Source organism: Erythrolamprus reginae, chromosome 2, assembly GCF_031021105.1.
Source record: "Erythrolamprus reginae isolate rEryReg1 chromosome 2, rEryReg1.hap1, whole genome shotgun sequence".
Lineage (NCBI taxonomy): Eukaryota > Metazoa > Chordata > Lepidosauria > Squamata > Dipsadidae > Erythrolamprus > Erythrolamprus reginae.
The window spans coordinates 126,553,482-126,579,415 of NC_091951.1; the positions used below are offsets into that span (position 1 = coordinate 126,553,482).

General features: G+C 37.5%; 1 protein-coding gene across 8 annotated transcripts in view; it reads right to left on the bottom strand.

The window, feature by feature from the left end:
- The window catches only part of CSNK1A1 (casein kinase 1 alpha 1), a 43,747-nt gene that overhangs the window by 14,044 nt on the left and 3,769 nt on the right, over positions 1-25,934 (bottom strand). For 3 of the 8 annotated variants that reach the window (XM_070739439.1, XM_070739438.1, XM_070739435.1), the window contains exons 3-9: positions 16,003-16,129; positions 12,280-12,378; positions 6,924-7,063; positions 5,135-5,213; positions 3,171-3,245; positions 2,771-2,877; positions 1,732-1,880 (exon numbers count right to left, since the gene is read on the bottom strand). In XM_070739439.1, the coding sequence (XP_070595540.1) occupies positions 1,732-1,880; positions 2,771-2,877; positions 3,171-3,245; positions 5,135-5,213; positions 6,924-7,063; positions 12,280-12,378; positions 16,003-16,129 (776 nt within the window). Of the gene's footprint in view, positions 1-1,726; positions 1,881-2,770; positions 2,878-3,170; positions 3,246-5,134; positions 5,214-6,923; positions 7,064-10,157; positions 10,242-11,344; positions 11,434-12,279; positions 12,379-16,002; positions 16,130-25,934 lie in introns of those variants that run through there. The other 5 variants (XM_070739441.1, XM_070739440.1, XM_070739434.1 and 2 more) reach the window with 4 other exon arrangements.

Here is a 25,934-nt window from a genome sequence, read left to right on the forward strand (position 1 = left end):
GCTCTTTTTACGGCAGTCTTGTACCCACACGGACAAAGCAGCTTCCATTTTCATAAGGCGTTTGTTTCTAGGCGTCACCATTCTTTTTGCAGCCTTGTTGAATGTTATCAGAGAAGTTTGCCTTATCTTCTTTTCGTCTTTCCGAATGTATCGCACACTCGATTTGTTGACCCCCATAATGCCGACCAACATCTGCATAAGAGCGTCCCTCTTTTAGCATGTCCAAAAGTTCAATTTTCTCCTTAATTGTCAGCATCTTCCTGCTCTTTTTAGCGTCGCCGCCTCCGCTCCGCGTGCAATGTTTAGGAGCCATCTTCCAACACGTTTTAACAAGTTGTAAAAGTTCCAAAGCACGCTGGGATAACACCACTGATTGGCCGAGATTTCTGTCCATCAGCATTGTCGGGCGAAATTTTTGCAATGACAACGCTGATTGGCTGAGATTTCGGTGCATCAGTGTTGTCGGGCAAACTTTTTGCAATTGCAAAGCTGATTGGCCGAGATTTCGGCCAATCAGCAATGGCAGACGTAAGTTTGGTGATGACATATGATGTCATCGGGCGGGAAAAACCGTGGTATAGAAAAAACCCGCGGACTATTTTTTAATTAATATTTTTTGAAAAACCGTGGTATAGCCGTTTCGCGAAGTTTGAACCTGCGAAAATCGAGGGATCACTGCACATATATATTTGATAGGTTCTACCTAAATTTAACCCACCCTCCTAAACCCTCTGATTGTTCCTTTCTCCTCTTTTAATGAGGGTGACAAATATTTGATTATGTTTGTGCATGAACATGGGAACTTGTCTCCCTGTAGAATTGTTAGCTAAGCTATTCAGAGAATAGAGTATCATCATGCTGAAGTGATGTCTTAATTTTTTTAAAGTAATACCCCAATTTTACTTATTTATATAATAATGTACATCAGTGGTTCTCAACTTTTCTAATGCCACAACCCCTTAATACAGTTCCTCATTTTGTGGTGACTCCCAACTATAAGTCTAGTGCCAATTCTCCCAACAGAACTTTAAGCTGATTGACAGGAAGGTCAGAGGGACATCTCTACTGTAAATGTCTGATTGATCAGATTGTAAAAATATGTTCCAAGATTCCAGAATAGAAGCTTTCATTCTTAACACCATGGGAAAATTGTCTTTTTCCATGGTCTTAGGTGACCCCTGTGAAACAGTTGTTCAAACCCCAAAGGGGTCCCTATCCACAGGTTGAGAATCACTGATGTACATGCTGCCTAAGGTTGTCTGTATTAAAATTGATGTTTTTTACCAGGGTGGGGAGGAGGAATATATTCAAAGAAAATGTTTACCTCTTGGGGGGGAGGTGTTCCCTCCAAAGAAACGCATATCAAAGCCACATTTATACCAGCTCAATACAAAAAGTAATAGAAAATTTCTTGCTTAAAATGTTAGGTCCAGGTTTTTGGTTCATACTATGATCCCAACACCAAGCCAGCTTATTTTGAAGAGGGGTTAATGAGGGAGCAGAAGATGCAGTGGTTAAAATGACCCAACATACCCAAAGAAATGATATGAAAACAAGGACACTTGGTTTAAAGTTAGTAGTCAAATTTTCCAAGGACGTCCGTTTTTTAAATACTAAATAGCCAAATAAGTGTTTTTAATGACCTCCTTGAGCTAACACGTATCACCAACAGGATCCAAATTAGTGTTTATCATTTTGGTCTGTAACGTCACTTGGTTCTTGGCTACTAACCTTTCATGTTATTCTTGGATTTGTCAGTTTGCTTGCCTGTGGGGGTTTGGGTTTGCTGCCCCTGCCCACTGGAAGAGGCTGCCTGCTGTGCGGCTTTCTGCTTTAACATTGTCCAGTCAAATGTGTAGTCGTATTGATGATTCAGGGTCCTAAAGAGGGAACAATTTAAAAAGTAAGACAACTATCACTGAAATATAATACTTGAATTGCTGTTGCATAAGCAGGTTTAACTTGCATTCAAAATGTAACATTTTGTAAAACATTGAACATTAGGCAGAGTGGTGGTTAATAATTAACATCTGCTTGCAGCAACTTTCAAAGTCCTCTGTACATCAAAAAAGAAAAAAAAGTACAGAAGCTTTGGCTCGAGTGGAAAGAGTATAAAGTGTATAAAGTTTTTCAAACTGGTTAATAGGAGAAAGGGAAATATCAATCATCATCCTTATTTCTCTTTTTTTAGCTGAACCCTGCACTAAGTGCTCAGATAAACTTCTGCAATTCTGCAAATGACCATGTATGACTATTGCAATCTTGATCATTCACTTTAACCTCCTCTGCAGTCAACATTAATTTTGAGCTAATTCAGCACTGCAAAAAAAAAAAAGTTTCACTAGCATTACAGCACAGTACTAATTTCAAGTGTAGTTTATGTTGAATTGGTACTTTCTTGAGTCTACAAAGATTGATTATGATATAATCAACCTTTGCACACCAAAGTAAATACTTCCTAAAATGGTTGTTGCAGAGTACAACTTGCTTAGTTCCAAAATAACTGATCTAACCAATATAGCCAATCATAAAACTGACGTCACAGCACAAAAAGAGATAGACTACCCAGATACCAAATTCATTTTGATACAGTATCAGGAAATGACCTCTTCCCAATGAAATCTATTTCCAGTATATCCAAATTTCTTTTACATATTTTTATATTTTCAGTCAAACCTCTAGAATGATACTTATCTAGTCAAGCCAACCATGTGAATAAGCATCGTTGTTAAAGCTGTTCTATATTCAAGAAGTATCCTACAAGACCAACCTGAAAAGGATACGGAATAGCTGCCTCAGATACATATAATCAGGAGCTTCTTCAAAGCGCAGGCCACGACAGTAGTTCAGGTACATTGCAAATTCTGCAGGAAATCCCTGTAAACAGAATAAATCAAAGCAAGAGTTGGAGACAGAATCCCCACAATTTTTATACTCAGAAATTCAGTTCTATATCATTCTTTTTTAGGAAAATAGTAACTAACGAACAAAAGAAAAAGTGACGCTAAAATTAAAGAGATCAGTTATAACTACTTTAAAAACCATTTCACTAGTACATGCAGTTAAACTTCTTTATAATATTAACTATACCTTCCAAAATTATTTGGCTTATTTACAGAAGAAAATATGATTCATTATCAAAGACTTAAAATGTTTAAATCAGTTTGTACCTTACACAAAACTTCAACAGGAGTAGACATCTTCTTTTCACTAATCTTTTCATATTTCTGCTTCTTTGTTGCAGCCTGCAGAAAATATGGATATATATATATATAAATGGAACAATACTGCCATATTTTTCCACTATAAGACGCACCTAGGTTTAGAGGAGGAAAACAAAGGGGGAAAAAAATCAGGAAGAACCTGAAGGGATAACAGATAGGTGTCCCCTAGTGTGCCACCTCTGCCTATTGACCCCTGCACTGTGGAAAAAAGACAGAAGAGACGGGGTTCAGCACTGTAAAAGGACCCCACTACCAAAGTCTGGCTGCTCTTCACCAAAGGACTGCAGGGTTTCCAGCTACTTTTGGGCGGTGGGGGGAGGAAGTGCTTTTATGGAGTGAATTTATTACATAGATCTAAAGGAAATCACCAAGTTCCAGAACTCACTGCAAAAAGAATAAAAAAAATTCTTACTCGCTTTACTGCAACTTAATTAGCTCACGATAAGATTATATGGCTGTTACTACTATTTTTCCTATATAGTCAGATTATGAGTAAATATAGAAATCTCATAATGCTCTTGGTATTAGATTACATCTGATAGCTTAACATTGCCAGCACAAATTGCTTTCTATCATCAATTTACTCAAAATCATCATCTGAATTATATAACCTCTTGAGAAAGTACCAACAGATTTCCCTCATTCTCTCTCTCTCTCTCACACACACTTGTATGTTATCTCAATGACTGTGAATGAATGTATGTCTATGCAAGCATATCTCTCATTTTTAAATCAAAATCTATTGTCCTGAAGAGGTTGTGATGGAGAGACAGCAGTACTTTGAGCAAGGTCTGAGGATAAGCAAAGTTCTCTGAACAGGGCACACTTTTCCATAACTTCTCCAAATCATTATTCTAACATTACATCAGTGACGGCGAAGTATGGCACACAGCCTTATTTGCCAGCCCGCGAGTCATTGTCCTAGCTCAGTTCCAGTGCACATGTGTACACCTGCCAGCTCATTTTTGGCTCACCTGGAGGATCTGGGAGGGGTGTTTTGGCTTCTGAAGGGCCTCCAGGGAGGGTGGAGAGGCAGTTTTCGCTCTTCCAAGGCTTTAAGGCGAAAAACAGACCTACTGGACCCACCAGAAGTTGGGGAGCATGGATCATGCACGCATGAGCAGGGAAGAGGGCAGCAGGAGGGTCACGTACGCATACACAAAGGGGTGGAAGGCATGAGAGTGGAAATTAAATTATGGGTGTCGACACCCACGGAAGAAAAGGTTTGTCATCACTGCTTTATATCATCCTTTAAGGCTTTCTCACCTTTAATGAAAATAATACATGACCCCCTAATAAGGGCAATCAGGCTTTTTTTCAATGCATGCGCTGAAATAATCCCCCCCCAAAAAATAAGCCACCCCAACTACTTAACTACTTTCCGGGGAAGGTGAGGGACATGCTGATAGCCACTTTCTTCCGTTGGGCACTCTTAGCCCGGAGAGGGCAAGCAAGCGAGAGGCGAGTGTGCACACCCTGTGGGACTGCCTCGTTCTTCTGGGCTTTGCCTCTGGCGGCATTTTGAAACGCGCTCCTGCCTGTGAGGTGGAGTGTGTTTCAAAATGCTGCCAGAGACAGAGCCCAGAAGAGCGAGACAGTCCCACAGGGTGTGCACACTCGCCTCTCGCTTGCTTGCCCTCTCCGGGCTAAGAGTGCCCAATGGAAAAGAGTGGCTATTAGCATGTCCCCCACTTTCCCCGGAAAGTAGTTAAGTAGTTGGGGTGACTTTTGGGGGGGGGGATTATTTCAGCGCATGCATTGAAAAAAAGCCTGATTGCCCTTATTAGGGGGTCATGTATTATTTTTAGGAAAACACAGTATGTGTGTAGGGTGCCACATTCTATCTATTCCATAGTATCTGAATATTTTATATGGTCTTTTACAACTCTGTATGAAGTTTTTTAACATACCTTTAATCCTTGCCATGGTAGGCTGGTTCTGTTAAAGTACATCAATACATATCCTAACGACTCCATATCATCACGACGACTGAGGAAAAAAGTTTTATGTGCTTATTCATAAATTGCATAGTATCACTTCTCAGGTCTCAACAAGTTATGAAAATGAACTGTTAATAAAAAGTGCAACACACTGATGTGCAATAGTAATAAATAAAATTTACCAAACTTATTTGGAGAACTGTGAAATTATGCATCTTATTTTACTAATTCTTTTTTTTCTTAGAGAGGCTATAACAATACATTTCAAATTTTAGCAAACTGGTTAACTATTACAGAAAACTGCATACCACTTTTCCTGGCATATCCAAGTTTTTATTTTGTTATTTTTCTCCTTATCAAATGCTAACTTCTAAATTTTAGAAGCTTATCTTGAATTGGAGCTTATCTTGAATTGGAGTAGTGGAAGAATAAAATAACAATCAAGCAAGTTTTATAATATACATATTTTATGCAAAAGTAATGATTGCTGAAAATATTTTCCCTTATTTTTCAATCATTTTCTACTTTGGTCAACAACTGTGCATAAAACACGAGTTCCATTCAGCCCCATACCTATCTTGATAATAATTTAAAAAGTGAGATCATGAAAGCATGAAAATTGCGTAGGCATAATAGCAAAGCACATCATAGCAAAACCATTATGAACAATTCTCATTCTTATTCTACATAATATATAAGTGAAAACATTCAAAAGCTAAATTTAACCATATGAATTTTGAAAATTTATGATAAAAATACTGTTTCCAGAAATAATCCAATGTTTATGTTTAATAACTGATACTATGCCAACAAAGGCATTAGAAAATATGCCAAGCCCAAAAGTACTGTTAAAAGAAGTTGAACACAATTTAAAAATGAAAATCACTAGAATGAAGGAAAAGGTACTGATTCACATATTAATGCAATATATGAAATGTGTATGAAAACTCAACTCCTCGTCTGTCGCAAGGGCTGAAAAATGGCGCAAGAGCAGAAATTCGGTTGTCCTAGCTCTATCCTTTGCAAATAAAAGAATCAGCATGAGAGTGAATTCGACTCCGAGGGCCCTCCATGGCTTCCACTCTCAAAAATGACCTGAGAATTAAATATTACTCTCCCAGCACCACGGCGGCTGCAAGACCTGAGTTGATTGGTGCAGGAATGGGAAGCCAGCTCTTCCAGTGCCACTGCCTGTTTTCTAAAAAATGTGGCGCAAGAGCAAAATTTGGCTATCCCAGTACCTCAGAGCAATTAGATCCTTGGAATTTGCCCCGGCTTGCCAGGCAATGACTGCAGAGCCACTCAGACAGAGGGAGCCAATGTGGTGGTAGCATTTGTGCCAGTGGACTGAAAAACCAGCTTACTCACTGGCGGCAAATTCAAACAGGGGAGCAGATCCGTGACTACTGGAGAAACCCCACAGAGAGCACTAAACTCTGGATGCTGCCAAATTGAATGTTGAAGGTGTTGGCGGTCAGACTGGAGCTCCACAGGAAACCAGCGTACCCGCCTGCAGCTTAGTAGCCATTGACAGTCTAATTTGAATTAATTTTTCTTTTTTTGTGTGTCATAAAATAACTCTTCAAGATCCCAAATATTATGGCATTTGTAGGAAATGTGTGGTCTTCCCAATGTTACTAAACTATAATCTCAGCCTCTTTATCTGACAATTGACAAGAAGCATTAGAAATGATTCAGAAATTTCAAGATAACTTTTTACAGTTCCTAATCTAATTACAGAAATTGCTTGGATACTTACCTCTGTTCAATGCCAAGATGTGCATTAATGCTTGCATATCTAGCTGTACCAGTGAGATTTTTGTCTTCTCTATAAGGTATATGTTGCCTTGTTCTGTTGTCCCGGTACTTTTTGGCCAACCCAAAGTCAATAAGGAATAACTTTAAAGTAGATAAAATAGATTCAAATTTACAGATGGCATTTGGAAATATCATCAGAACTTTAAAGTTTTTTCTGAATTTAACTTTGTTGGTCTGAATTAATTCAGAACAACAAAATTAAATTCAATCATAATTTAAAGGCAAGGGGAACAAAACTACAACTCTTAATTATTACTTGAAAAATAAAATATAAAAGGGAGCTAAACTTTCGCGTCTACTTGAAAGAAAGAAAGAAAAATATTCAAAATGAGTTTTACTGTAAAAATTGTGGATTGTATTACTTTCTTATAAATGTTGGCATGCCATTAAACAGACTGTAAGGACTGGAGAGAAATAAAATATTGTAATGTAAATAATTAAATAAAGCTAGGTCACATAAATTCGGAGAGGGGCGGCTTACAAATCCAATAAGCAAACAAACAAACAAATATACTAGGCTAAATTTATGAAACTCTTTTCAGTTAATTTCTCAAGTAATTTTGCTTTTCTGCCACTTACTGCTATTTACACTGCTATTACACTGAAGCATTATTTCATATTATGTGATTCAGATGTGTCACAGAATAATTTATTTTATATTTTACCAATTAAGCTACCATCAAATTTAACTAAAATGTTCAGATTATTTGGGAGTTGTCAGATGTGGCAGATTAGAATTATAATAAATAAGTTGTCTAAAAATTATTTATTTTGTTCTACAGAAAACTAAGACTAGGCTAATGGAGTAAAACAACTTTTAAGAGTTTAGTTCATTTTAGGAAGTGTACAAAAATTCCTAGTAATTCCTGTACATTTCTTTTTGCAAAATATCTAAAACTGATACAGAAAAAGAGAAAAGGAGAAAAAGTGTTGCCTAAAGTAAAAGACCAAATAATTGACATAACTAATAGTGAGAAAACAACTGAAAATAATAATGTAACAGATGTTCAGGTTACTAGTGTTTTTAAGGAACATTTTATTATAAGTTTGTTTAATAAGCAAGCAAGTAAATAAATAGTTGTTGGGCCTTTACAATTTGCCATAATGAAGAGTTTAGACGCAATGAGAAGAAGACAGTATTTAAAGCAGGGTCAACAGGCATCATCTCACACACCAATATTTCTCTAACATTTCTCTAACAGAACTTAAAAATGCATGTTAAAAGTTTAAAAATAATTAACATTTACTGAGATCTCAAACACGAAAACTGATTCGGATATCCCATTCGTTTTTGCTCAATCTTAAAAGTACTAATTTTGAAGATTAATGAGTGTCTTAATACTGTTGACTCCTGATTTAAACTAAAGTGAGCACTTGTGTTTAGGTTAAAGGTGAATGTGGATGGATGACACTTAACCATCTATGATAGATGACCTGAAAACAGTACAAAACACAAAATACCTAGTTGATTCAAACAAGTAAACCTTATAAAATTGAGATATTAGTAGGCCAATTAATATTTTATGAGATCTTTTTCTTTATTAGCACAAAAAGGAAAGACATTATTTTTAAAAAGGTATTATAAAATAAGTTGACAATATAATTTTAAAAGATTTATTTTCTCTTTCTCCGTCTTTGATTTGGACAAATGTATATAAAGACCAAACTCTTATAAAGCACTGGGTAGAATAATTACTCCAAATGAACCAGAATGGCTATTTTATTTTAGGAGTTTTGAGATGTTTCAGGTCATCTGCAATACACGTTCACTAATGGAGCATTTTAAAACATTATATAAAAGTCATTTTGGAGTTCTATGGACTCAAGTATTTTAAAGATTAATTTATCAGATTTCAATTGTGCTAAATGTTTGATTTAATGCTAAGAATAGATTATAGCAAGGAAATAACTCTGCCATGTAACTTTTCCATGATAATATATCCATACAATCTCAAGATACCATAGCCATGCTTCATTACTAGAGGGAAATGCTAGGGAGCAAAGTTGCCTAGCAACATAATAACACTCCCTCTTAAATTGCTTTGGTTGACAAGTGAGGATATTACTTTTGAGATTAGATAAACCACACTTCTCCAAGCTATTGGCTTCACATCTTCCTAGTTTACTCTCCCCCATGAATACCTGCATGAATCTTGCTGATTTGGTTTCAGAGTAAATAAGGAAACCCAGTCAAAACTGGAAGAATGGACAGAGAAGGGAAACTCAATGGTTCCAATCTGAAACTGGCAAGGTGCTTCTGCTGTTTACACTGGGATAAAGGCTCTTATTGGTACTATTCTATTCTCCAAGATAGCACATTTTAACACAAAAAGGATATTGTTATTTATAGTACAAAATATATCTTTTTTATATTCAGCAAAAACAATTTTAAAACAAGAAGTATCACTTTCTTGTTAATTAGCACAGGACAGAGTCTTCACATTGGCTCAATTATTATGTGATACTAAAACATTTCTGGCATGACCTGATCAAGCCAAACAGTTCTTAATAACTCAGTGAGTTTCCATGTTTACCCTTCTGCAGTAAAGAAAAGGACTTCAGCCAACTTCATTTTTAAAATGTTTTTTCACTTCAGGTTCAGTTTTTCAAAAAACATTTATTAAATACAAACTGATGACCGTGCATGAAAATTAATGCAAATTAAGCAATCCAGTTTAAACAGGATGATTTGTTAATCTCTTGTTCTTCTGTAAGTAGCCAACTCCTCTGACAATTGCTAAGAAACCACTAACCAAAATTTGGTAAAATTTTAATAGGATACAATTACTTTAATTTCTTGGAAAAAGTGTAGTAGACCTCGGATTCTCCCCATCCAAAATGCATTTTTCCCAAACATACTGATCGCATTAATGAAGAGGGAGACAAATCTCATCAAGACCTACTAACAGACCATTCTATATTCTTGTCATATTTCAGAACACAGAGCTACTCTTCTATGATTAATACAAAGTTTGGACCATTATTCTTAATCGTATTAACATGGATAAAAGAAGAACCTTTTATCTTACGATAGGCGCTTAGTAATGTTACATGTTTGCCAAGTATGTCTGAATAATGCCAACATAAGGTGCTTTTTGCAAATCTACATGTTTTCCGAAATAAAATAAAATGCATATGAGTTGGGATTGAGGTTGGAATAGAGACAGTTTCAGACCTGGTTTAATCCTGAGAAAGATGGGTCCTGAGAAGTACTAACAGTCATGCTTCTTTTCCTCTTCCCCACTGGAGATTCTAAACACTGAACAAACAATAGAGGGTGGCAGTGCATCAAACAGTATTGCTTACATTGCAACAATGGCTGGCGCAGACAGGCAACACCGAGGCGTTAGAGAAAGAATAGGGTAGCCAAATGCCATCCTTCTTCCACCAAGCACTACAGTTTTTCAAAGGAGAATCATATAATACAGAAAAAATTTGGATGTGGCAAGATAAATTTGAGCATGCCACTTTAAAGTGACACTGCCTTGAACAGGGATAGCAATGGCAATATTTGGCTTAATAAAAAGTAATTTTGGCTTTTATATATGTACTGCCCTTCCCCCAAACAACATGTGGTAAATAAATCTTCAGTGAGGAAGAGGTAGAAGGCATTTAGTCACCTTAAGTTCACTTTCGTAAGCATGCAGGGCTTATTGTAGGAGGGGCTCAAAGAAGATCATATATTAGGAATAAGACAATTCCTAACACATAACATTTAAAAATAAATTTTAGAAATAAAGCATTCCAATTTTATTGCCTATATTTTAGTTTAACAAAACAGCCTCACTAACAATACCATGTCTTAAAATAATGGACATGTGATATAAAATCCATCTGTATTTTTGGTAAAAGGGTGAAAACCATATCAATGTTTAAAGAAACTGCTGATTTCACACTTTAAAGTTTTAAATTTTTTGTGTATTAAACAAAGGAAGTTATAATCTTATGTATAGGATTATTTGTAACATCGAATGAGTATCTAAAATTTAATGCTAGTCACTCTATCTAAATGGCTGACAGGATGAAAAATGTGGTCCTTTTTTTTTCATCATCCAACGTGACTTTAGTAAAGTCACCTAACAAAGCACAACATTTTTAGACCACATTTCCACATCATAAGAAAACAAAGTGTTGCAATATCAGCTCACTATAACTATCAAAAGTATATGGCGAAATGGCCCAAAAGGAGAGGAAATATCAAATCAAGACTGGTTTAATTTTTTTTTCTAGTTATACTTCCAGTTCTTGTCAGAAAATTAAAGGACTGCATTAAAGAAACAAGAATGTGAAGTTTAGAGATAAGGTTCAATAGAAATAGCACTGACGGTGTCTTTTATTTTGATTTTTGCAATTTCTTCTTACCCCAACTTCTCAAAGTTGTTTAATGCTTCACTGAACGCCTTTTAAGCAAAATTCAACAGGTGGGTTGTTGGTTTGATTTTGCTCTCAAGTAATGGCTCCAAGTTGGCATTCATACAGGCAAACAAAGGTAACATTTTATAGGTAAAAGTATCGAAAAGATAAACGTTGATGGCTTATGAAGAATCAATCTGTATGGGAATGTTGCTGCCAATATAGATTCAGTTCACATACATTTCCCCAAACTTCAGAATTTCTATTTAACAGCATGCTTTAAATGCATTGCCAATGCTGCCTGTCTGCTCGAGCTCAATGTAAAGTATCACAAAGTTTACTCTCGCAAGCTAGCCAAGAATATTTCCAACCGAACGTTTCAAAAGAAAACATGCATTTCCAGCTCAATTTCTATCATCCCCATCTATCCCCATTTAAAATCCAATAAAATATTAAAATTCAGTAAACAAATGTTAACCTATACCTACCCATTAACTGCATTCTGAACTTCCACAATTTTGTGATTGCACAGAACGCAGTTGCATAAACAAAGCTCTATAGTATTGCAAACCAATATTTCTTTATAAATTGATTCTACTCAATTAAAATCTAGGTAACTGGAAGTCAAGAATCCACCATGCTAGTAAATACAGCAAACAATACAAAATCCCAGTTTATGGCAAGCTGTGCTACTGTAATTCATTGATTTTGAATAATAGGATTTTCTCATAGAAGGAACTTGAGTATGCAAAAACATATAGGTTATATAACATACTGATTTGTTTAATTAAGGTCTGAACAAAGGCTGAGATCATATGATTTGCTTGCAGTAGTATGACTAAAAATCTCATCTCTTGAGACCAATAGCTAACTCAAGCAGCACAACTTTTCAATAAACTGTATTTTATGATAACTTTTTTCATGCAAAAAAGTATTAGACTGACCTTATTACAGTGGCGTCCGATACCCATTAGAAAGTTATCTGGTTTAATGTCTCTGTGTATAAAATTCTTTGTATGCACATATTCAATTCTACTGATCATCTGTAAACAAGAAGAAAATTAGTCAAATTCAAAAGTTTTCAGGTATGAATTCAAATTTCAATCTTTCCTTCCGTGTACTGAGACATCTTTTACGTGTCAAGGCTGTGCCTTTTTCTCTAGCCTCTCAAGGTTATTCTCACAGACTATAACAAGAGTGCATTTTCACAATTACAATTGCTGGACAACTGTAATCCCTCTTGATTTATTTAATTTTATATTTTATTTATTTATTTGTTTGTTTGTTTATTATTTATTTATTTAGTTGGCTATCCATGTTACTTCCTACCATGACCACTGATTTCCCCCCTCACTATGACTATCTTTGAAAACTGCCCAGAAGTTGCAATTACCTAGTACAATGCTGCAAAGTACAGGGATCACGTGATGTAGGGATTGAAAGATGTTTATTGGTTGATGTTTGATTAATAATAACAACAACAACAATAATAATAATTTATTAGATTTGTATGCTGCCCCTCTCTGGATTAAATGCAGTTTAAGCTATTATTATTAATCAAGCATGTACAAAATCTACACTATGAAAATGGAATATTCAGTCAGTTCTGAACTCTGCTGTTCCTCTGGATCTCAATATAGTTCAACAGTTTTCCTAAAGTAAAACTGGTGAACTGGAAGTAGTTTATGCTATTCTTAACAAAGGTAAGGTTGGGTTATATCTAGATGTGATACAATCCAAAGAAAGAGAAAACTTCCGCAGCTCTCTCCAGAGATGTCTATTATTCACACTCTTGCCATTAATCTTTAAAGTCCTGAAAGAGCTGATGATTATCCTGTCTTGCAATGAAATCTGCTGAATAGGCTATTCTGAAGAAGCTCTTAAATATCTAACAATTTGACATGTGAAAGAGTGTTTCTATATTGCTTAGTGGCCTACATTTAAATGATCCACTGAAACACTTTGCTAGGTTTTAATGGTTAATTTATTAATTTTCATGTTTTAACTTTTTGGATTGTAAAATGTGTTTCTTGTCAGCATTCTTGGATATCTGCTCGAGTAGAAAAGCAGAATATAAAACAAATGCATAATGTTAAGAGCTATTCTGTTTATTCAATAGAACTAAAACATATTGTTTCTCTCCATAAAATCCTTTAATCCTTTATTATGTACAACATGAAATCATATTATTAACCATAGAAAAACAAGTTGTTATTCATGTCTAGTTTATGTATTGTTCTATATTAAAAAACCCTTAAATTTCTGTTATTAATCGTGTCATGTTAAATTATCAATACACTTCCATAGATCTATTGGAGAATGCATGCACCTTTTCAACTCTACAACTATACTTCCAACTCTTCATCCTCAAAATAATGTCATTAAATTTGGTAGCATAGTAGCAATCTTGTTTTCCCATAGAAAATGAGTTTAAAAAATAAAACAAAAATGAAGTATACCTCTATTGGAGTATTTCATTCAGAAAGAATGAAACAACAACAGTAGAAATAAACTGCTGTTCAACAGGTATTCCTCTGGAATTGCAAGAAGTAGTATCTTTGAAATGTTTGCATTATATTTTTATAGTTGAATCTTTATACAAATGTTTCATTGAAGGACTAAATGAAAATTGTGGTTAATTTTTCTTCTTTAGCACTGCTTCAATTTAACATCTTTTATTTGGCAGTTAGAGTCACAAAAGCCTTTTGGCACAGCATTGGCATAAAATATATGCTAATGGAGTTCTAACAAACCAAGTGAGATACAAAAAGGATAAAGCAAGGCTATCAGTCTCTGTTTATTGCTGACTGTAAACCACTTATATTCATTTGCACAAAACAAAACAAAAATTAACTTATGATTTATGGCTTTGACATTAGAAAAAATCCAGCTTTTTTTTGTAACCACTGAATAAGAAGTAATTTTGTAATTGTACTTAATTTTCTGTTAAGGAAAATCAGAAGCTACTGCTTTTTCTTTTTATTCTTTTTGCATGTGTCTCTTTTCCTTTATATTAGTTCTTATCAAATTTTCTTTTTAAAACTCTTGAAACTTTTATAAACACAAGAGATATAGCGCAGTATTATTACACCTATTCTTTCGAAATTAAGATTCAATACAACAAATGTCTGCAGAGAGGGGCGGCATACAAATTTAATAAATGGTAATAATAATAATAAATGTTAAATATGAAATAATATACTCTGTATTTCATGATTTGGTCTACAAATCTTGTGCTATTCAGTAGATAATCAGTAGTAAAAATAATAATATTTTTTCAGTCCATCTGACTGAAATACTCATCAGAGCGCAGATTTATAAAGTTAGTAAATTTTATATGTGTTTGAAAATACAAAGCAAACTACATTTCAGGGAATGTCTAGTACTCCTCACCACCGTTCCCTGTAGGCTGCGCACGTGAGCGCGCGCGCAGCCCAAAATACCGCCTCGCGCGTCCTTTTCCATGGGCGCGCAGTCCCCATTTTCCATGGGCGAGCAGTCCCGCGGGGGGGGGGGGGGGCGGGGAGGCGCCGGCAGCAGAAGGGAAGGGAGCCGCAGTCGCCCCTGCCTCCCCATGTTGCCTCTGGCCCCCTCGGCCTTTCGTCACTGCCCCCTGCCCGATCCGCCCCCTCTGCTCCTCCGCCGCCTCCTACCTTTGGGCGCGGCTCCTCCGCACCCGGAACGCACGCCCTGCCCGTCTCAGTCCCTTTGCTGAGAGCACTTTCATCCCGGGCTCTCAGCAAGGGGGTTGCAGGAGAGGCGGGGCAGGTTGCGCACGCTCCCTATCTCCATACCAGGCCACTCGGAACATTCAAAATAAGAAAAACTTTCGCCAGAGAAGGCTTTTCTTATTTTGAATGTTCCGAGTAGCCTGGTATGGAGATAGGGAGCGCGCGCAACCACGCCCCCCCCGACATTGAATATCACCAGCCTCCGCTGAGAAGAACGGAGAGAGAACGAGTGAGTGAGAGCAACAGACAGCAAGATAGAGAGAAAGTGAGAAAGAGAGAGAGAAAGGGGGGAGAGAAAGAGATAGCAAGAGAGAGAACAAGAGAGAGAGTGTGAGAAAGAAAACAAGAAAGAGTGAGAGAGAGAGAGAAAGCAAGAGAGAAAGTGAGAAAAAGAAAGAGACCAAGAGGGGGAAAGAGAGAGAAAGAGAAAGAAAGAAAGAAAGAAAGAAAGAGATGAGAGAGGAAGGAAGAGAGTGTGAGAGAGACAGAGAAAGCAAGAGAGAGAGAGAAGAGTGGAAGGAAGAGATAGAGAGAAATGATAGAAAAAAGGGGAGAAAAGAGAAATGAGAAAATGATTGAGGCAGAGAATGACAGGAGAAACAGAGAGAGAAGTGACTTGATTTAAAGCATATGGTAAAAGCACTTAAATAATAACAGAGAAAACCCCCCCAGCCCTCACCTGTTTTTATTAATAGTTATGTTTTTGGTTTTGCTGGTTGATTTAGTTTTAATAGTAATGGATTTTGGTTTTTTTAAATTATTAATTTCTTTTAATAAAAGGGATTTTTTTCTTATTTATTTATTTATTTATTCATTCATTCCGCCCAGTCCCAAAGGGACTGTCGCTCAGACACTATACTTTTCTGCCCACACCGAAAAAAAATTAGAGGGTACATTGCTCCTCACCCAAGCAGAGTATTTGCAAAATTGACATACCTGGTCTGCTAACATAAGTACTGTTTTCATTGTGAACCTCCGAGAACAGAAGTTGAAGAGATCTTCAAGACTAGGTCCAAGAAGATCCATGACTAGAACATTATAATCTTTTTCTTGACCATACCACCTGCAAAGAGACAGAAATCATTATTAGTGTTAACCTAGATACAATAGAATAGCATTAATTTGTTAAAGGTGACTTCAATAATACAGTGTAGTTTTCTTAAAATTTGGAAGAATCCAATTTTTCAAAATCCATTTAAAACCATGATGCTTATGCTGCTTATTTATAGCATACAATATGGTTCCCAATGGCATATAGTGCAACAGACCAGTATTAACTTTCCACACTGTCTAGTATTTAATGTATCTAGTATTTAATACACGATGTATAATAGTTTTCCTTATTCCTTGTTTGGTTCTGTCTTTGCATTTGCACCTATAAGTAGTGAAAAAGCCAATAATTATATATATGCTAATATATAATATATACACAGTAACATCATGATAATGCAACTTGCATCAATGTTATAGTCTCAATCATCTGGATAATTCAGTTAGTTTATAGATAATTTAATTTTAAATTAGATTAAATTACTTTAAAAGCAATGTAAAAATAGGCAAAAAGGTATTTTGTAACCAGGAGGCTAGTTTATTTCATTATCATGAAAAGCAATAACATATGTATAATGACTTAAATAATTCCTCATTCTGCACTGCAAATCACATACTCAATATAAAACATGATTATATGTCTCCAAAATACCTTTCCACTTTGTATTTTCAAGTTGAGAAAAAAATACATCTTCAAAAGTAAGGTCCATACTGCACCACTTTGCTACAAAAAGCATATACAATATATGGTGCTATATACACTGAGGGATTACAATTACAATTGTCCATTACTGTAGGATAGCTGAGGTCCCATAACCCCACCTCTTTAAAATAAATTCTGAAAAAAGACAAAAAGTGGTAGTGGTAGAATCTGCACAATAGGTATTAAGCAGTTGTTTAATGATCAAAAGTGAAATATTTTTAGAGGCAAAATAGAATTATTTAAAATTGGGCTCTGAAAAATAATAACCCCAAGCCCTTAAATGGTCTAGTACAGTGTTTCCCAACCTTTTTTGAGCCGCGGCACATTATTCATGTTTTCAAAATTCTGGGGAACACTGAAGGGGGGGGCGGGGGGGCTAAAGAAAAGTTTGGACAAAAAAAAATCTCTTCCTCCATTTCACTCTATTTCTCCCTCCCTCTTTCTCTTCCTTCCTTCCCTTCTTTCTCTCCATCCCTCTTTCTTTCTTTCTTCCTCTCTTTTTTGCTCTCTTTCTCTCTCCCTCCCTCCCTCTATGTCTTTCCCTCTCCCTCCTTCCCCCTTTCTTTCTCTCTCTCTCTTGCTTTCTTTCCCTCTCTTTCTCTTGCTTTCTTTCTCTCATTCTCTCTCCCCTCCTTTTTCTCTCTCTCTCTTTCTCTCTCGTTCACCACGCCAGCAACAGAGAGAAAAAGAAAGAGCGAGAGAGAGCCGGAGAGAGAGTGGAGTGCGCAGCAGCCATCAGCCTCCTCGCCCTCCCAGACGTCCCCAGCGCCCGGCCTCACGCCGCCTCCCGTTAGCCCGGCCGAAAGCCACACAGTCCTGGACTCCCGGATCGCTTGCTTCTCCGGCCAGCGCGGCGCTTTCCTGGGCAGATGGTTTTGCTGACCGGAGAAGCGAGCGATCCGGGAGTCCGGGACTGTGTGGCTTTGCGCCATGAAGAGAAAACGGCAGCAGGGAAAAGTCGGCCGTTTTCTCTTCATGGTGCAAAGCCACACAGTCCCAGACTCCCGGATCGCCCGCTTCTCCGGTCAGCAAAGCCATCTGCCCAGGAAAGCGCTGCGCTGGCCGGAGAAGCGAGCGATCCGGGAGTCCGGGACTGTGTGGCTTTGCGCCATGAAGAGAAAACGGCCGACTTTTCCCTGCTGCCGTTTTCTCTTCATGGCGCAAAGCCACACAGTCCCGGACTCCCGGATCGCTCGCTTTTCCAGCCAGCGCGGCGCTTTCCTGGGCAGATGGCTTTGCTGACCGGAGAAGCGAGCGATCCGGGAGTCTGGGACTGTGTGGCTTTGCGCCATGAAGAGAAAACGGCAGCAGGGAAAAGTCGGCCGTTTTCTCTTCATGGCGCAAAGCCACACAGTCCCGGACTCCCAGATTGCTCGCCCCAAGGCAGGAGGCGGCGGCGGAGGAGAGTGGGCGGATCGGGCGGGCAATGGGGCAGGGCGGAGAAGCCAGGGGCGCGTTTGGCCGGAGGCACCGTGGGGAGGCAGGGGCAGGGAGGTGCGGCAGTAGGTGCCTCCGGCCAAACGCGCCCCTGGCTTCTCCGCCCTGCCCCATTGCCCGCCCGATCCGCCCACTCTCCTCCGCCGCCTCTCGCCGCGGCACACCTGACGATGTCTCGCGGCACACTAGTGTGCCGCGGCACACCGGTTGGGAAACGCTGGTCTAGTACACAGATCAGCATCCAGCGGCTCTGGAGCCACATGTGGCTCTTTCATCCCTCTGCTGCGGCTCCCTATCACTGGTTGGCTCCACAATTGATAGGGCTTTTGGTTAAGACAGGTAGAGCAAAAAGAGAGCTCCACTAAGAGGAAAAGGGATAATGCACTAAGAGTCAACTCTATGGTAGGAAAATCGGATTTCCAGTCAGCTCCAGAACTCAATGGGGGGCTTCTGGTTAGAACCTTTGTGGCTCTGAGTGTTTAGAGTTGCTGATCCCTGGCCTAGTAGAAAGTAAAACAAGGTTTCCTAGCTCAAGTCCATCATTAAATACTGTATTATCAAGATAGCATAAAAGCAATAATTAGACTGTATGCTTTGGTCATCAAAAATTCTTTGAACCTGGTTGTTTTCACACAGACATTTTATTACACAACCAATACAACATCAGAACTCAATTCAAACTTTTTGAATATGAAAAATATTTCAAATCATTATATTTTGGACATGTTATACAAAGAGGATGTCCAGCAGCAAAGTGGATGGATTTAGTCTCATTGGTAAGGAGTACACAATTGGAAGATCTTAAGAACCAAATTGAAGATAGATTGCCCTGGAGAGGAAAACTAGTCATTGTGATGAATATAGGAGTATGTATATACATATTCATCTTTAGGATAAGGAACTTGATATAGAAGAGAGACACAAGTCAAATCAATCAGAGGCATGAAATAAAAAAGAAAAGGGGACATAATTAAAATTAATGTCATACTTCTCCATACTTTTCTAGCCTTACCAATTATTCTTGCTATCATATACTCATATATGATTTCATAGAAATAAAATTGAATTCTAAAAAAGATGGCATGCTAATGCCAACTTGAATGGAATAATGGAATAATAAAAATGTGATGAAAAACATGTATGAAAAGTTCTCCCAATGGAACTTGCCTCTAGTGAGGGAAACATGCAAATTTTGAGAAATATAATAAATCTTAAAAAATAAAATACATTTTCTCATTTAGAATGAACCCGTTATTATAAAGTACTATTTTATCTACGTTTTTTGCCTTCCCCAAATGTTTTCAAATAAATCATAGTTTTAGATAATTGCAATTTTCACTGTATGAAAACACATTACAAATACTGTGTGTGTGTGTGTACAGTGTACATATATACTGTATACTATTGAACAGAAAATTGAGCAGAAATGACTACCACAAGCAATGGTATCAAAATGCTAAAAATATTAAAGGTGTAATTTCTAGTAACTAGAAAAATGTTTTAGCATACATGTGATTTGCTTTTAGAATACAAGACCTATGCACTTTATTTAACATATGTGCATATATGTCTGATAAAAGAAAGGTATGTTGTTCCCATACACAAAGGAAAAGTAGACAAGACTGACAAAAATAGAAAAGATTGAATGAGATTAGCTTTTTTAATATGGCTAGGAAAATATTTTGGCAGTACTGTATTTTAATTGAGAAGTATAAGATGTAGTGATGAACACTACTTGTGAAACGCAGTAAGGTTTCGTATCAGGCATTTATTTGCTCTTCAGAAGATCACCGAGAAATACATAAATTGAGAGTTTGTATATCTGTGGATTTAGAGAAGGAATACAGTAAAATGAATATGCAGTATAATCTTTGTGCAAACAAGGGATTCAAGGTTGGCTTTTGAACAGTATAAGACCAGCTCACTATGGAATGCTTAGCAAATGGTCCAATGCTGGTTGCTTAATGAAGTAGTTCTCAATCTTTTTTCACACGACTTTGTTTTATCCTGTGGCTACTTGTCCAGGTTATATTAGGTATATACCACATACACCTGACTTTTAATATTGCCTGCAACATGTATTTCACTTGTGATTTGCTTGAAATATCCTAGCCTCCTCCCCCACAGCTATCTATCAGAATAGAGTAATAGAATTGGAAAGGACCTTGTAGATCTTTTAATCCAAACTGCTGCTGAAGCAGAAAATCCTATACCTGTGATAGCGAACCTACAACACACGTGCCAGAGGTGGTATGCAGAGGTGGTATGCAGAGTTTCCGTGTGTGCTGGAGCCCCAGAAACCTGAAGGCCAGCAGGCTTGTGCTCATACGTATTCCAGCTACCTGGTCTTCAGGTTTTCAACACTCTGGCACATGCAAAGACCATCTGGCCAGTGCATATGCATGTACTGGAAACCCAAAAACCGGGTGGCTGACGCACGTGCATGCACATGCGCATACTGGGTACTGGGTGCCAAAAACGTTCACCATCATTGCCTTATACCATTTCTGAGAAATGGCTGTCCAATGCCTTTTTAAAAACCTCCAATGATGTGAGCACCCCACAACTTCCGGAAGCAAGTCGTTCCACTAATTAATTGTTCTAACTGTCAGGACATGTCTGCTTAGTTCTAGGTTGGATTTTTCCTTTATTAAGTTTCCATTCATTGCCTTTATTATTAACAATGGAAAATAGTAACCTTCCTTAAGCAGATGAAGTGCTGAAGGCTTCCAGGAATTGTGAAAACCACCTAAAGGAGGGCTCTTAAGTGTTAAAACAGATTTAGTGTGAACTGCTTGCCAAATTTTGTTCACGATTGCAGGGATGCTGTAACAGCTGGAACTTTGAAGACCAGTCCCTTTGTTCAGTACCATCATATCTTTGAACTGTTGTTGAACATCCATCCATCCATCCATCCATCCATCCATCCATCTATGCAGTACTTCTCAATTGACTCAGGGTAGTTGTAACTCAAGGAACATCTTATAGAAAAACTGATCACAATAACATTTTGTGTTGATGAATTAAAAAACTGTGCATAAAGGCTGTAATTTTTAGTTAATTGTTGCTTCTGTTGTTTTCTGTGGATTGTTTTTTAAAAATATGGCTAAGATATAAAAACACAGGGGACATGTAGGTTCAACTATATACTCAGTCACAGATACTCAGAAGAGTCTGGATGATTTCCAGCCAATGCATATTTCACACCAACATATATATAAGATTACTATTATGAAAAAAATTGGAAGAGAAACAGGATATAAAATGAATGACTAAATATTTAGATAAATAAGCTTAGAAATTCCCAAGATTTTCAGTACTGTAATGAGACATTCCCAGAATAAAGATCAGCATAGTTTTCTCTAGTCTCTATCTAAATATGATCCAAGACCATAAAAATGAAGACTATAACAGAATAACAGAGTACATGAACAGAAATATTGCATAACCTTTTGATCAAGACTCTAAATTGGATTCTATCAGCACTAATACTTAACCAAATGGTAACATACAATGTATTTCAGGAAAATTCTTGTTTACAGAAATACAACAGTATTTTGCTGGTTTAGAGAATGGGATGTAAAGTGGAGAACAAAGCAGAATATTCTGATCATGTCCTGTGAAGCCTGGCAGGCTCCCATCACCTAGCCCTCTACTAGTATTACAGAATCTGCAAGCAGTGGGGTAAAATGTGGCTAGAACCCAGCACAAATGAATGTTGATATATGGAAAAATATTTCCTTTTTGGGAAATAAGATTTTTTGTTTTTTAGAGGTTTTGAGTGCTTTTATTGTTGGTGATTTGGCACATGAAATGTACAGCCAAATAAACCCTATAATTCCAGAAGTTCTAAGTTATAAATGCAATTTTACAGTTGTTACAGCTCTGTTGTCAGATTTTGTTGGATACATCTTTTCCAAGTTCAACCTAAAATGTGACATAAATAATGGTCTTTTCCTATTCGTTTTCTATATACCGTAATCCTCTTTCCCCAACTATGCATTATTACACATGCAGCTACAAAAATGGAATAATTAAATAAAGGGGGTTTAGAGATTGTATCATTAAAGAATCCAGAAATTAAATTCTGGATTCTTTAATGATACAAACTATGAGACATGTTCCACCTATCAGCTATGCCAGCGTTTCCCAACCGGTGTGCCGCGGCACGGGCGGAGGAGAGTGGGCGGATCGGGCGGGCAATGGGGCAGGGCGGAGAAGCCAGGGGCGCGTTTGGCCGGAGGCACCTACTGCCGCACCTCCCTGCCCCTGCCTCCCCACGGTGCCTCCGGCCAAACGCGCCCCTGGCTTCTCCGCCCTGCCCCATTGCCCGCCCGATCCGCCCACTCTCCTCCGCCGCCGCCTCCTGCCTTGGGGCGAGCAATCCGGGAGTCCGGGACTGTGTGGCTTTGCGCCATGAAGAGAAAACGGCCGACTTTTCCCTGCTGCCGTTTTCTCTTCATGGCGCAAAGCCACACAGTCCCGGACTCCCGGATCGCTCGCTTCTCCGGTCAGCAAAACCATCTGCCCAGGAAAGCGCCGCGCTGGCCGGAGAAGCAAGCGATCCGGGAGTCCGGGACTGTGTGGCTTTCGGCCGGGCTAACGGGAGGCGGCGAGGCCGGGCGCTGGGGACGTCTGGGAGAGCGAGGAGGCTGATGGCTGCTGCGCACTCCACTCTTTCTCCGGCTCTCTCTCGCTCTTTCTTTTTCTCTCTGTTGCTGGCGTGGTGAACGAGAGAGAAAGAGAGAGAGAGAAAAAGGAGGGGAGAGAGAATGAGAGAAAGAAAGCAAGAGAAAGAGAGGGAAAGAAAGCAAGAGAGAGAGAGAAAGAAAGAAAGGGGGAAGGAGGGAGAGGGAAAGACATAGAGGGAGGGAGGGAGAGAGAAAGAGAGCAAAAAAGAGAGGAAGAAAGAAAGAAAGAGGGATGGAGAGAAAGAAGGGAAGGAAGAGAAAGAGGGAGGGAGAAATAGAGTGAAATGGAGGAAGAGATTTTTTTTTGTCCAAACTTTTCTTTAGGCCCCCCCCCCCTTCAGTGTTCTCCAGAATTTTGAAAACATGAATAATGTGCCGCGGCTCAAAAAAGGTTGGGAAACACTGAGCTATGCTATGAAAAGTAGAAGAGGAAAGCTGGATTGAAATAGGAGATTGTTAAAAATATGGATACATTGTTACTTTGATTGGTTGAATTATATCTTATGAAATCAACTCCAGGACAGTTTCAGAAAAAAATATTCATAGATATGACTTTGTGTGTGGTTTTCTGACTTCTAGTTTTTGACATACAAAATACACAAACTATTTCTGTACTAATTAGGGACCAGAACATTAAACTCTGCAAAAAAAAAAGTTGCATCATGGAGAGGTTCTATTCAGAATTCCAGCTAGCCATTCCAAGATGTTCCAGTCTATATCCCATTCATTCTATTTTATATTTTCTATGTGCTAACTCTAACATCCTGTGGTCACTAAAATGTTCAGTACAAATTAACTTAAATGACAATGTTCTGATAGAAAATGTTGGTGCTTAAAAAGCAATGACAATGCACTTTTATCCTGATACTATATTGCCAGACAATTTCAATAACTGCAGTTTACTGAACTCTTTTATTCATAATTAATCACATGCGGTGCAATTTAGGACTGGAAATGTTATTATCAGGTTTTCACTGGAATACAGGCTTAGATAATATACTTTGTTTGCAATTTCCAAATTAGGGTACATAACATTCTGGAAAAATTGTCAGTGTGGTAGAACAGATTCTGCTGTTTCATTTCAAGTAACTGACAATGCAAAATTATTAGCATCACTGAAAAAGCAAAGTTTTGCTATTCTATGTTAAGCATATTCTCTTCAATAACATTGACAACCAAAACAAATGCTTACCTATCTGTGTTTAATTACAACTCATCAGATGCTAACTATGTTAGATAACTGAAACAATCAATGCATTATCACTTTAGATATTAAACCAAATCATAATAGGTTTTTCTTTCTCCATACCTGAAATGAATAATCAACGCTAACAAACTTGATTCACATATCTAAACAAAGAGTAAAATTTATTTAGACAGTTTATTAAATAAGTTAGAGTGGCTGAATCCTAACACCATGCTACGTCACTAACCAAGTTTTATAAACCACAATTTTATATTAAAATAAACTGTAAAACTGACAAAAATGTCTATCTGTGTACATAAAGGTGTCAATCCACTCATTAAACATAACATGATATTTATTCAACATTTAGAACATAAACAAAATTATACAATATTCAAATTTACTCTTGGGTAATTCAATGCTAAGCATTTCTCTAAGCAATTGGATATTCTTCAGTTATGATATAAACATTAAGGCAAAAACTCATCTGCATTTAGCAACACTAGACATATTTAAGACAATATCTCATTTTTGCAGATCAAAGCATCCCATATTTTATTGTGACTGTTTCAGCCATATAAAATAAAAACAAAGAAAAAAGTCCCCGGCAATCTTTTTTTCACCTCAGAATAGCAAAACCAGAAAAAGTAGTAGTCCTATGTTGAATGCTACAAACAAGCCAGACCAAAATAAATAAAATCCCATGGAAATTATTTAACGGTTTTTAGAAAATTTCCATATGGAAGTATATTTTTCATCTTCCTCCTGTACTGTCTTGCAGGAATTCAATTAAAATGCCTCCTTTTTTCTCGTTAGAAACTGTTTAAAGAAAGAATTGTAAAAGAAATCATCAGCTTATCTCTTTAACAGTAAAAGCACCATAAACCTTATTCTGAGAGCCAGTATACTATAGTAAAGATCTGATTAGGCATGGAGATCCAAATTCTAGTTTTCTTTTGGGCACAAAAGCTAGTGGATCACCTTGGCCAATCATTTTTTTCTACTCCCCCCAAAAAGCATCAGCTCTGTCACAAGCTGGCTTAAAAGCAAACCCTCATGCACTGATGGCTTTGTTGTGGGAACATACACAAAGCAGAACCAGTAATCAAGCGCCAAAAATGCTAAAAACAACCACCATGTTCAATCTCCCATATATCCCTTTTCAAATCAATTATTACCACTACAGCAGGAGGTAATTCATGCAGAAGATGAAGGCCACTCCAAGAACCTTGGAGAGAGGTGGCAAACAAACAAACTCAAATTAGATACGTTTCAAAGCAATCTAAATTGTATATGGCTAAATCTACACATGCCCCAAAATCAGCAACATTCTTCCAGGTTCCAATATTTAAAGTTTTACCTACAGATTATCTCCTTTTATTTCCTAGCACCTGTCAAGATAATAAAAACAAAGAAGAAGAAAAATGCAATTTCTACCTAGTAGAACCTTAAAGGCATGGAGGGACCTGTTAGTCAATAAAAGCACCATCCTCAGAAACACACATACAAGAAAACTGTTCCTGATTACCAGCATTTGCACCTTACAAATGAATAGCATTTTACATCAGAAGCAGTAAAATACATAAGTAATCATAAACATTCACATACTTTCTAACCACAACACTTGCTGAACAAAGAATTCTTGTTTTTACACTTAAAGGGCTAAAGAGGACAGAATAACAGCAAAAAGCAAAATTCACAAGTTTGAATATCCCTTTGCAGCAAAATGCACTTACTAAATCAATACTATGTAACAATATAAACAGAATACACATCATATCAATCTGCCAAACAAGATAAG